The sequence below is a fragment of the Mesoplodon densirostris genome, chromosome 3 (genome assembly GCF_025265405.1).
Source record: "Mesoplodon densirostris isolate mMesDen1 chromosome 3, mMesDen1 primary haplotype, whole genome shotgun sequence".
Lineage (NCBI taxonomy): Eukaryota > Metazoa > Chordata > Mammalia > Artiodactyla > Ziphiidae > Mesoplodon > Mesoplodon densirostris.
Window position 1 is genome coordinate 34,788,701 of NC_082663.1, and position 13,442 is coordinate 34,802,142.

General features: G+C 36.9%; 1 protein-coding gene across 1 annotated transcript in view; it reads left to right on the forward strand.

Annotated features, from left to right (window-relative positions):
- The window catches only part of C7 (complement C7), a 57,668-nt gene that overhangs the window by 11,619 nt on the left and 32,607 nt on the right, over positions 1 to 13,442 (forward strand). The window contains exons 5-9 of the mRNA XM_060094320.1: positions 746 to 893; positions 2,223 to 2,361; positions 9,005 to 9,175; positions 10,470 to 10,713; positions 12,999 to 13,109. Coding sequence (XP_059950303.1) covers positions 746 to 893; positions 2,223 to 2,361; positions 9,005 to 9,175; positions 10,470 to 10,713; positions 12,999 to 13,109 — 813 coding nt within the window. The remainder of the gene's footprint in view (positions 1 to 745; positions 894 to 2,222; positions 2,362 to 9,004; positions 9,176 to 10,469; positions 10,714 to 12,998; positions 13,110 to 13,442) is intronic.

Genomic DNA, 13,442 nt, shown 5'->3' on the forward strand with positions numbered 1-13,442 from the left:
TCCAGTATGACTAGGGCGTAGGAAGCTAGTAAGAGAATGGTTGGATATAATGCTGAGGAGGGAGGCTGGGGCTAGTTCATCTAGTACCCTCTAGTGCTTCCTCGTGCTTCTGGTACCCTGGGCTTATATCTATCACAACAATTACATTGCTGAATTGTAATGATCTAACTTCATACTCTTTCCTATTAGATTGTAAAGTATATGAAAACCCTGGTGAATTCCCTTTTTATTCATATCTGTATCCCAACACCCAAGAGTGTCCTGAACAGAGAAGGTGATAAAGAAATGTTTAAGTTTAATCTTTTAATCCAGTTCCCATGCTCTCAAAGCATATATATCTAAATCACCAAGAAAGACAGCACTTTGGCATCTAGGTCAGTGATTACAGAAGAGAAATGGAAAGTTGAAGGGCAGGAGGTCAATCTGTCTTCCCAGTAATTGATTGGCACTGAGTGATTTTGGAGAATTCAGACAAAGTGCTTGATGACTATGGGTGAGAGCCTGGAATTTGCATTCAGGTTCTATTTTCAATTTTGTGTCCAGCCAAGGTCAGAATCAATTTGCATGTTGAAAAATGAGGACCGAAATAATCAGCAGTCCTTCCCTGGGCACTGAGGGTTTATCTCAAACCCACATTAGAGTATCAATGTTGTGTTGAAGGTCCAGGGTGAAATCTTTTGATCCCAGGTAGCGTTTTTGCTTTTCACCTCTTTTATTTTTGTGTGGTGGCTTTTCTTGTGTTCAGGTCAGTGCATCAGCAGATCTTTGGTTTGCAATGGGGATTCTGACTGTGAAGAGGACAGTGCTGATGAAGACAGGTGTGAGGATGCAGAAAGCAGGCCTTCCTGTGACCTTGATAAACCTCCTCCCAACATAGAACTTACTGGACATGGGTAAGGTGTTGGGTGTCTTCCTGTACACATCGATGGGTTGTAATTTTTATTTTGTTGTGTTTTATTTTGTGGTTTGGTAAGTCTAATAACAAATCACCTAATAGTTAAGACTTTGCTTAGAGCTCTTTGCCATCCTGAAACTATTTAAAAATCCTATCTATATACCTGTAAATATATGTGGTAAAGCATAGAGGGACCAGTTGTCCCTGGACTGTTGGGTTTAGCACTGAAAGTCCTGCATCTAAGGAAAACCCTCAGACCTGGGAAAACCTGGCCAGTCAGTCCCCCTATGGGAGGGAAGTGGGGAGAACTAGTTCAATGATGTGGGGCTACTTAAGGGAATGAAGAGACAACAGAATGAGAGCAGCGGAAGAAGAGAGAAAGTGTGTTGGAACACTCAGACTGAAAAGTAAACACCTAAACTAGCTGGGAACTTTGAAGTGAAGTTGAGGCAATCCTGTTAGCTTTATTTATTTATTTATTTATTTATTTATTTATTTATTTATGGCTGTGTTGGGTCTTCGTTTCTGTGCGAGGGCTTTCTCTAGTTGCGGCAAGTGGGGGGGCCACTCCTCATCGCGGTGCACGGGCCTCTCACTATCGTGGACTTCCTTGTTGTGGAGCACAGGCTCCAGATGCGCAGGCTCAGTAATTGTGGCTCACAAGGCTAGTTGCTCTACGGCATGTGGGATCTTCCCAGATCAGGGCTCGAACCCGTGTCCCCTGCATTGGCAGGCAGACTCCCAACCACTGTGCCACCAGGGAAGCCCCCTGTTAGCCTTTTTAAAAAGAATTCTGAAAAACTTTTAACGGTCAGATCCAAGTTAAAGTTTCAAGGTTTTAAGATAATCTCTTTGAGAGTGATAGTTAGATGTGATTTTTCTATACTACTATGAAATTCATTAATGGAAAATTGGTAAAGTTACTTTAAAGAGTATACTAGTTAGCATGCTAAGAGGCTGACTAGTTGTAAATCATTGTAGAGAGTTCTCTCTCTTCAAGAGTAATCTTAATTGTTTGGTTTTATCTATAGATTCAATTCAAAACCAGCTGTTGCCATAGATACAAAAGGGCTGTGTGTTTCCTAAATAAGTTCTTAGGCTAAAAGGATGTTGGGTTTCCCCAGCTATTAGTTTTAACCATTATAACAAGCAGGGGGAGTTGGGTAATGCATAGTGTGCTTTAGGAGGCTTTTTATTTGAGCTCTCGCAGAGATGTTTAACTGTAATATATTTCAAGAATATCTAGAGTTCTCTAATGATGCCTGTTTCAGCAAGTGGTGTTTCTGGTTTTTAACAGCCTTTTCTTCTTTCATTTTTTAAAAAACAGTTACAATGCGCTCACTGGCCAGTTTAGGAACAAAGTCCTCAACACTAAAAGTTTTGGTGGTCAATGCAGAAAGGTGTTTAGCGGGGATGGGAGAGATTTCTACAGACTGAGCGGAAATATCCTCTCCTATACATTCCAGGTACTTAATTACATTGATTTGATTTCTTTCTAATCTGTGAATTGTTGCCAGAGATCATTATTTATATGATATTGATTTTTTTGGTATTTTGTTGAGAATTTACTTGTGGCCTCATATGTGGTCAGTTCTTAGAAATGTCTTATATAGGCTTAAAAAGAATACATTTTCTTTTTTTAAGAAATTTTTTTTATTCTTAAAATTTTTTTATACAATTTTTAAAGTTTACTTTCCATTTACAGTTACTGCAAAATATTGGCTCTATTCCCTGTGTTGTACAATACATCCTTGAGCCCATCTTACACACAGTAGTGTGTACCTCCCACCCCCTCACCCCTATATTGCCCCCCCCCCCCGTTCCACCAGTTTGTTCTCTATGTCTATGAGTCTTCTTCTTTTATGTTACATTTACTGTTTAGGAATATATATTCTTTAAATCTGTGTTATAGCGCAATGATACTTTTAATTTGTGTCATTCAAGCTGAAATATTCATTGTCTCATTTTGAACTCCATACTCCATGTGGGTCCAGAACCTGATGGTCTATCCCTTTGTGGGTGTTAAAACCCAAGGCCCTGCTCATGACTGGTTGTGATAGTCTCCTAACCACTGCCACAGTGTCACCTTACTTAAAAATGCTTTTTTTTAAAATTATGAAATATTTCTATGTACAAAAGGCTGTGAATAACATATACTTGCAGTTTGGAGAAAACTAATAATACAAACAGGACTATATATGCCCACCACCCACCTTGAGAAATAGAATATTACCAGTGACTTAAAGTCTCCTATCTACCTCTTTCTGTCACATCTTCTCTACCTGTACTGCCCATGCAACCACTATCTTATATTTTGTATTAATCATTTCCTTGTTTTTCTGTATATGTTTATCCCATAAGTCTTTGTCCCTAAAGAAAAACTTGTGATTTAGTTTTGCTTGTTCTTTGCCACTTATATAGATAAATCATATAGTATATATTCTTCTATGAATCATTCTTTCACTCAAAATTAGAGTTTTAAAGTTTATTCATGCTGATGTAGATGGCATTTTTACTGCTGTTTCTGTTTTTTTCTTATGAAAATGCCTTGAACATTCTTGTGCGTGAGTTCCATACAAATGAGCTTCTCTAGTGCAGACACCTGGAACTCGAATTGCTGCTTTGTAGGCTATGTTTAGGTTACACTTCACTAAAGTTTCCAAAACCTATATATGACCAATCTATACCCCACCAGCAGTGTGGAAGAGTGGCCTGTGTTCCACATCCTTGCCCACATCCATACTGCCAAACTTTAAAATTTTGTTTATGGTCTCAAGGTTTCCTCTGCAGGCTTCTGCTTCTTGCAGGCTGTTTCTGTCATACACACCTAAACTCATCCTGTTGATTGATTTCAACACAAAATCTACTCACACAAAACAGTAATGGCTTTAGGGGAAATTCCTGAAGATTTAGAGGGAACATAGAGGAGAGATTGTCTACCTCATAATGCCAATGCATCCGACGAAAACAGTTGAGATCCTCTATCTTAAATTGTCTGTCTTTCCACAACCTAAGCCAAAAGAAGTTTCTGGTCTCATACTGTTTTAGCCTCTTTCTTGCTCATCTCTTCCAAGATCTCCTCTCTCATGCCTTTCCTCCCATCTTCCCAGAGCTCAAAACTTTCCAGTTCAGCCCTCCTTACTGATTACTCCCAAATTTGTAAACCAAAACTATTAGGATATTCAGAAGGAAGGAGCTTTAGTTTACCAACATTAGTCATCTTCAGAAAGCAGTTCTGATTATGAGGAGCAAACCCACCAACCTCCAACTTATAATGGAATTAAATTACATTTAAGAGTTATTGAATCATGAAAGTAGAAAGTGGAACTGACTTGAAAAATAATCATAGCTACCAATTTTTGAATATTTCCTGTGGCATCTGCACTATTTTAGGCAATTTGTGTAATTTTAATCCTCATGACATCTGTGAAAGGTAAGTAATGTTTTACTGTTTTATATATAGAGAAATCGAGGCTCAGAGGACTTCAGCAGACTTGCTTCAAGTTACCAAATTAATAAGCAGTAGAGCTTGGATCCAGTCTGTCAGACTTCACCGCCTTTCATTTTTCTAGTATATTTTACTCTCCCAGTGTATTGTGTTAACTGCTTTTTTAACTCTAAATTCTGCTTGGTGAAAAACCTATATTGTAATTTACCCTTTGGCCAGAAGGGACAATGTGAGATAGGCATATAAAGAGAATTTTTTCTCCTCATATTACTAAGAGGATGTGTTGATAATTCTTTCATAATTATAAGGGGGAGAATTGCATATATGTATATATATGCATATATATGTGTATATGTGTGTGCGTGTGTGTGTGTGTGTATGTAGTCAAATTTAGAAAGTTACAGAACAGAGGAAGTAATAAGGGAGAGAATTTCTGACATGGTTGGAAAGGAGACATGCTGGAAACCTGCAGCTTCTGAAGAAGAAAAATAATTTAATGACAGCATAATTCTGACATTCGTTTTCTACAGCATGGCTTGGTTTTTGGATTGACATCTGAAATGCCTTGCCAGTCACTGAATTTGAAGGTGTTTGTCAGAGGTAGAGGGAAATTATAGCCTGTCATTTAGGATCCAGCCGAAGGGAAGTGAGGTGGAAGTAATAGGCAGTGAGTCAATCACTGCAGCGGGAAACCCAGGTGCGAATATGGAGGTGGCCAATGTCCTCCTCAGTTCAAATAGATGGGGAGCCACTGGGGATTCAGGCCTCTACAGGTGGAACATGACTTTTGGCTTGTTGGAACATAAATGTTAGTAAATAAACATAAAACAGAATCAGTCAATCTCTCTTCTAATCTCTGTTTTGGAAATCAGCATGATAGTTTACCCAGGACAAACCCAGTTTCTTATTGAGTAAGCCACTTACTTTGATGCCATGCACATTCTCTGTTTGCTCATATTTTTCATACCACAAGGAAGCCTTTGAAACATAAGCACATTCCAGCTCCACGGTCACTTTGGGAAGGTGCCACCCTGCTTAGTTTAGCCTGGGAGATGCTGAAAGACTGTCTTGTTTATTCTCAGCATGTAACGAGTTGCAGATGGGAGTGAGTAAAGATTAAGGTGGAGAAAATAACTTCCTGGATTCTCCTGTTTTGATCTTGAATGTAATTCATTATATTAAAATTTTTTTTATTGAAGTATAGTTGATTTACAATGTTGTGTTAGTTTCTGATGTACAGCAAAGTGATTCAGATACGTATATATTCTTTTTCAGAGTCTTTTACATTACAATTTATTACAAGATATTGAATTTAGTTCCCTGTGCTATACAATAGGACCTTGTTGTTTATCTATTTTATACATAGTAGTTTGTATCTGCTAATCCCAAACTCCTAATTTATCCCTCCCTCTCCTTCCCCTTTGGTAACCATAAGTTTGTTTTCTATGTCTGTGATTCTGTTTCTGTTTTGTAAACAAGTTCATTTGTATCCTTTTTTTTAGATTCTGCATATAAGTGATATATGATGTTTGTCTTTCTCTGATTTAGTTCGCTTAGTATACTTCATTATATTTTTTAAAGCAAGATCTTATATGTATATCAAATGAATCACAAAAACGTATTCTAAAGGCAATTTTAACTAATGCTTAGTTATCTGATCCTCTGCTTCCTCTGTTGGTATGTGTGTAGATATCTGAGATTTCTAAATCTACTTTGCTAACAGAAATTAATTTGAATGATAATAAAAGTAGCTCACATATATTAAGAACCTTTTATATACTAAGCACCATTTCAAGTGCTTTAAATAGAACTTTTTTTTATATAATAACCTAAGTATGTAGGTACTGTCATCTACTATTTTTACAGATGAGGAAACTGAGACAAAGAATGCTGAGTAATTTACCTACAATCACAGAGGTAGTAGATGACAACTATGGGGTCTGAACCCTAGAAGTGTGGCTCAGAGCCCTTGCAGTGCACTGTACTTAGATGGGGTTAGAATATGTGTAAGCGTTGATAGGAATGAGCCAGTAGAGAAAGAAAAGTTGAAGCTGTAAGACAGGGAGTAATCAATTAATTTAATTAGTCCTTTGAAGAGGTGAGACGGAATGCAATCAGAAAAAAGACAGAGAAATTAGCCTTAGACAGGGGGAGGAACACCTGCACAGGAAAGGAAGCGAAGACATTCACAAGTCTGTAAATTTGTTAGCAAGAAGTGTAAGAAGACTGTGTCTGATAGTGGGAGTGTTTGTAAAGAAAGACGTTAAGTTTATCTTCTGAGAGTGAAGGAAATGATTGTAAGATTGGGGGATTGAGATGGGTGCAGAACTTTTGAAATAGATACTATAGGGAATGGGAGAAAGAATTGGCTAGAGATTTAGGGTTGCTGGAATGTATTGAGGATTCCACTGAGGTTGGAAATTATGAATGGACTTACAGTAACACCAATCGATAGTTGTGTGATTTTTCTATAGCAGTGCTAAGGTGCTTGGCTGCGAGCACTGAACAAAGGTTGAATTTTTGCCTGGCAAATATGGTGGCAGAACATACCTAGGCAAGATTCATTAGCAGGAGTTAGGTTCATTGGCAACAGAATAATAAGTCATGAACCATGAAGCGTAACTACAACATGAAGGAAGTGACAAAATGAAGGTGCTGATAAGGAAAGAGAAGGGAAAGTAAGTTGAAGGTCTGTCTCTATGAGGTTGAATAATAGATATGGCAAAAATAGAATGAGTGTCAAAAGAGTAACAGATGGGCTTCCCTGGTGGTGCAGTGGTTGAGAGTCTGCCTGCCGATGCAGGGGACGTGGGTTCGTGCCCCGGTCTGGGAAGATCCCACATGCCGCGCAGCGGCTGGGCCCGTGAGCCATGGCTGCTGAGCCTGCGCGTCCGGAGCCTGTGCTCCGCAATGGGAGAGGCCACAGCAGTGAGAGGCCCGCGTACCGCAAAAAAAAAAAAAAAAAAAAAAGAGTAAGAGATGTCAGAGTGTAGGATGTTTGAACTTGTGACTTCAGAGGAAGACTCAGTCTGGGGAAATTTCAGGATCTTAGCTGGAAGGAAGAGGGTATTAAAGAAAATTTAAGATCACACTACCTTGAGAAAGGATTCTTGTGGCTATGTGTAGGGTACATGGGAGTGAGGAGACGCTGAACTAAAGTTCTTAAGAGGCTTATCTGCATAAATCATGAATCAAGTATTTGAATTGTACGTATGAAGAAGAGAAAAAATAGGCTAATTTTTTTTTTTTTTTTGCATTGAAAGAAAGGTAGGTAACTTTTCTTTCTCGAGAGAAAAAACTAAATTCTGTGTCTGTCCAAAACCAAATAGGACTGAGACACTATCTAGTGACTCTAGAAATCTCTAGTACATTTAAAAATAATGTCCTCTTTGTATTCAATAATAATAATAATAATAATGTCCTCTTTGTAGTTAAGAATAATAATATATTCTTCATTTTGACTTGAGCTGAATTTTTGCGTTTGACTTTTAAACAAACCAATTTCATAATATAATGAAAATAATGTTGGAATAAAAGGTATGGTTAAATCTATTTTTTCTTCTCTTCTGTCTTGCTTCTAGCATGAATGCCTAATTTTTAACATGGGTAGTGATGAAAGTATTTTTAATATTTTCTGGCATTTTGTTGAATTTCCTCCTAGTCTTTTTTCGACTGGCATATACTATCATATTTGTGGTTAATAGGATTTGTAAATATCACATTTATACTTGCTTTTTCATTTAACATGAACAATTTGTCCTCACAATCATCCTTTATGATGGCTGCATAATATTCTATTTTCTTTTTAGCATTTTTAAAAAAAATTTTTATTGAGGTGTAATTGATTTACAATGTTGTGTTAATTTCAGGTGTACAGCAAAGTGAATCTGTTATACATATACATATATCCACTCTTTTTTAGATTTTAGCTTTATTTTTAAAATGTATCATATTCATCATTTAAATTTTCTCTGTGTTTATTTATACTTTGGTCTCAAATATAGATGTGTATGGACATATAATAAAAACACAAATACTTGTGAAAGGAGAGTTACTGATCTTAATATTTATATAGAACAGTCTGAGGGTCATATTTCATGTTTTATTCTCATTGTGACTGACATTTTTAGCAAGATAGTTTCCTATGATTTTAAAAAACTAAAGATTTTTTCATGAAGATTCAGATATATCTCTTTTCTTGAAAAATCAGATATCTGTCAGTGCTAGAACCTGTAGTAATGTATAGGACTGTCCGATGGATTTGAGTGTTGGGTACCTTTTAGACCCTTTTAGACAGGGTGTGTGCTCACTTCTTCACTACCCCTCCTTCCACTGGATGCTTCCAACATTTATATTACTTGCCAGTCCTCTGTGGGCATTTCATTTTGACACTTGATCTAGGACTAAATAAAGGAAAAAGAAATAGTAGTCTTCATGTATGCTGGAGCTGTCCCTTCTCAACCACATGTGACTATCCTGTTGTCTGTTTTTAAATTTGTTTGGGATGACTTTTTCTTCTACCATCTAGCATAGGAAAAACAATTCCAATCTTAACATTTTTTCAAGTTGAACAGAATTAGAAATTTAAATCCACTACTGGATCACATAGAACATTTCAGAAATAAAGCCCCAGAGATCTAACTTTTTCATTTTCTTTATAGGTGAAAATAAATAATGATTTTAATTATGAATTTTACAATAGTACCTGGTCTTATGTAAAACATACATCAACAGAACATTCATCATCTAGTAAAGGACGCTTCCTCTTTTTTAGTTCTTCATCTTCTTCATACAGTTCCTCTTCAAATATTGAAGAAATCCATAAGGAAAAGGTTAGTATGAAATATATTAGTTAACTTTTCCATATTTTACTGATTTAGGTATTTCTAACATTAACAGAAGTGCATTTACTAAAAGAATCAGCTTTTATTTTTTGATTAGGGCACAGTATCTTCTTCAAAGAGATAATCCAATATATTTCTTTAAAAGGTATGGTTTTTGTCTTGTTAATTCTCTTTGATAATACATTTATTTACACTTTTTATTTTCTCATTGAAGTATTTGTTCTTATTTAAAAATCTAAAAAGAACTTATTACTTTCAAATCTTTTAGTTAAAACTAGCCTAAATTTCTAATTCATGATTACTGATGTTACTATTTTAAGTATTATATACAATTTCAAAAATCCAATGAAATGTGCTTCCAAAACACTAATACTAGAGTTTTTTAAAGAAGGTGCATGAAAATAAAAGATGTTAAAATACTTTATTACTTTGGAGATACTAACATTTTCATCCGAGGAAGTTAAAAGACTTAACTTTAGATACTCTGTTGTATTGAGATACTAAAACTTTCATCTTGGGCAACCTGAACAGTTGAAATGAATTGTTCTAATTGATTCACACTTACTGCTGAAGAATTTTTCAGGCTGATCATCATTCATAATGTACATAATTCATCTCATTCTTAAAGTCAGTAACTTGATTAATAGATCACATAAGCGAGGTATAAAGGAATATAATTTTGTTTGTTTCATGACTAAGAAGTTGATTGTGGAAATATGAGCTGTAAAAACATTTATTATACCCATATTATACTGTTCACATAAGTGAGGATTTGGTGTAAGGTAGCTCTCTGTCTTGGACATCATGAAAAGATGCTTAGGAAGGGTTTAAAAGACCTCATTATAAAGTAGCTTACACTGTAAATACTCCAGTATGGGGGATAAATTATATGGTCACCTTACCTATAAGTCATTGTTATGATGTGGACTCTAGGGATATTATATCCCTGTCTGTGAGATTATTTAGCATTTAACAACGTTGAATCTTTTTTTCTAGTTGAGGAGGTCATAACAGCTTGGTCTTGGGGGTTTTAAAAGTCACATGTATAAAACCAGTTACCATGTCATCACTCAGATGTTATTTCTGTTTGGGATTCCTAAAATTCCTTAGATTGCTTCAAGTGGGTGGGCCCAGAAGAGACCTCATTATGCATCAAAAATAAAAATTCATTTAGTCTGCATTGATGGAGGTGGCTATTGTTGGAGACATTGGACAAGGAACTATTTCCATTGCCTTTTAGTCTTCGTCCTAAAACTCCTTTTACTCTTTCTTCTTCCTATAGAGTTATCAGTTGTTGGTTCTTCAGAACACTGTTGAAGTGGCTCAGTTTATCAATAACAATCCGGACTTTTTACAACTTGCTGAGTCATTCTGGAAGGAACTCTCCTACCTTCCCTCTCTGTATGACTACAGCGCCTATCGAAGACTGATCGACCAGTATGGGACACATTATCTTCAGTCTGGGTCCTTAGGAGGAGAATACAAAGTTATCTTTTATTTGGACTCAGAAAAAATCAAACAAAGCGGTAGAGTATTAAAAATATTGTTATATACAAGCATTGCAGGGATTTTAATTAGTAGTTAAACTTTAGAGCTTTAAAATATGACAAATAGAGATTAAATTGCAAAAGAATCCCAAATTGCAAGAATCTATTATACTCTACTCAAAATCTTCCAGGGTTTAAGAAAAAGCCTGCCTACTCTTTTGGATAGTACCCTGAAGTGAGAGTTAAGCCATTATCATTATTGTTATCTCTAGAATGTGTTGATTGGATTTTTAGAATACTTTTTAATCTTCCCCGTTTCTCAGATTAAGTAATATTCCTTGAGGAAAACTAATGAGGAGTTTACTGATATTGCAGAAATCAAAACGTTTCAATGCAGTCTTTTCTTATTTACCTCTGTTCTTTACCACTCACATTCCTTTAAAAAAATCTACTCTGGATATCATGAGTTTGCTTACTACCTAAAACTTGTAACAATAGCTTAAATTTATTGGATCCCTTCTTCTAGACAGGCAGGTTGCCTATGTTAGCAATAATCCTCACTGCTACCGAGTGAAATCCAAGGGCATACTGATTGTAAGCAGGTTTAACTGGCTCCAGCATCAACTTAGCTTTTTCCTTACGCGATGTTGCTGCTGGAATTGCCTGCTTTTTGTTAGACTCAGGGCACGCTACTGAGTTCATACTTCGTTGACTTCACAGTGAGAGGATGTTCCTCACCAGCTGCTGCCATGTTGGAGAAGAGTGTGTGTCCTAGTATCCATTCCTCCTTTCCAGAGACCTTTTGGCTTATTTACGTTCCAAGTCCAACCTGCTCCTTTCCAACTTTGTCCTGAAGCTCGTGGCCACACTTGCTTCTCTATCCCAAATCGTCTTGTTAGCATCTTACTCTTCAGTCAAGACTTTCTTACCACCTTGGAGGAGAGTACGACTGCTTACCTGAGATTCAGAGGAGGTCTTGTAGCCTTCTCTTGTGAGTGAACTACAATATTTTTCTGTGTTTCCATTGACTATTTTTTTTTTCTACTGGGCTTAAGTTTTACCAATTAAGATTTAATTAGAATGTGAGCTTTTCCAACCTCAGCAGGTTGGAAATGAATGCACAAGCACAGGTTTTTGTAGCAACAACAGAGGTAATATTTCTTTGGGAAATTAATCCAGAAAGGGGCTTGATCTAAACTCAGTTTCATGACCATTTTTTTTTTCTTTAACACTTAAAAAGAAACGAAGAGGATTTTTTTTTAAAGCTTTCTGAGTCGGTAAAAAAATTTTGAGTAAAAATTTTACACTCGAGCAGTTTTTGTTCTTAAAAGTTTTAAAACTTTTTTTTTTGAAATTAATCAAGGATTCTGGGATATGTTATATGCCCCCAATTGTTCTTTAAGAAATACTGAGTTTGTTATAATATAGTTAGTAAAATTATATAAAAATACATTTCTACCCTTTATTATTTTCTATCCTCTTTTAAAAAAATGCATTGCAAAACTCCATTTGATAATGAGTAGAAATTGTAACCATCTAAGATTATTTGTCATAGGAAGAAAATGTAGACACCAGAGATGTTAAAGATAGAGAGACTGAGGCACTAGAACTAGGATTTTAGGAATTAATTGCTGTAGAACCAGAACCCAGCTTTTGGGGTCTCCAGTGGGTGGGCTGGAGTCCATTGCACATCTACTTTTACCTATTTGCCTTATGCCTGAGAAGCTGACTGCAGTTGGGTATAAGGTATCACTCTGTGAAGTGCTCAGTTTTTGCTTCCTCCACTGTTTCACCCACCCCCACCCTCTGGTCAAAGTTAATAGAAGCCAAGAGCGGCTGAACCATTTGAATGTAAGTTTCAGACATGTGATGCTTTACCCCTAAATATAATGCATGTATCTTATTTTGTTTATAACAAACATCAAATATCACTTTTTCTGACACTTGACCCTTCTAGAGCACTTGAAAATGTACGTATAGTATTTTTTTTTTTTTTTGCGGTACTTGGGCCTCTCACTGCGGTGGCCTCTCCCATTGCGGAGCACAGGCTCCGGACGCGCAGGCTCAGCGGCCATGGCTCACGGGCCCAACTGCTCTGCGGCACGTGGGATCCTCCTGTACCGGGGCACAAACCCGTGTCCCCTGCATCGGCAGGCGGAGTCTCAACCACTGTGCCACCAGGGAAGCCCGTATAGTATATTTTTGATTATATGGCCCCAGTGGTAGGAAACAACCTCTTATCCCACTCTCACACCTGGCCAGCATCTCAAAGGAGATTTTCAACAAATGTGGAAACTAAGCACCTTTAAAATTTCCCCCCCCAGGTCTTAGTTCAGAGCAGAAGAAGAAATGTGCTTCCTCACATATCAATTTTTTGTTTAAATCATCAGAGCACAAATGCAAGGAGATGGAAGAGACCTTAAAATTGGTTTCAGGTAATTTTCATTACAAACTTACCTCCATCCCTCTTTCTTGTGGTTACTTCTTGGTCTCCAAGGGCCTTTGAAATTCTAGTGGGTGTTCTACTTTGTGCTTTTGAAATACTTGGTTATTTTGACCTCTGATGTCTCTGTCGTATGTCACGGCAGTGATCCATCCTGCAGAGTGGACATTTCACTGGGTACCTCTGTGTACTGTAACTATGTCCTCAGTGATCACCATCTTTGTTTCCAGTGAGGAAGGTTGACAAACAAGCCTAGAAAAATGACAGCAAGAGGAGAAGCTTCAGTTTCATTCTGTGACATGGATGCTCAGTGCAGTTAAAAGGT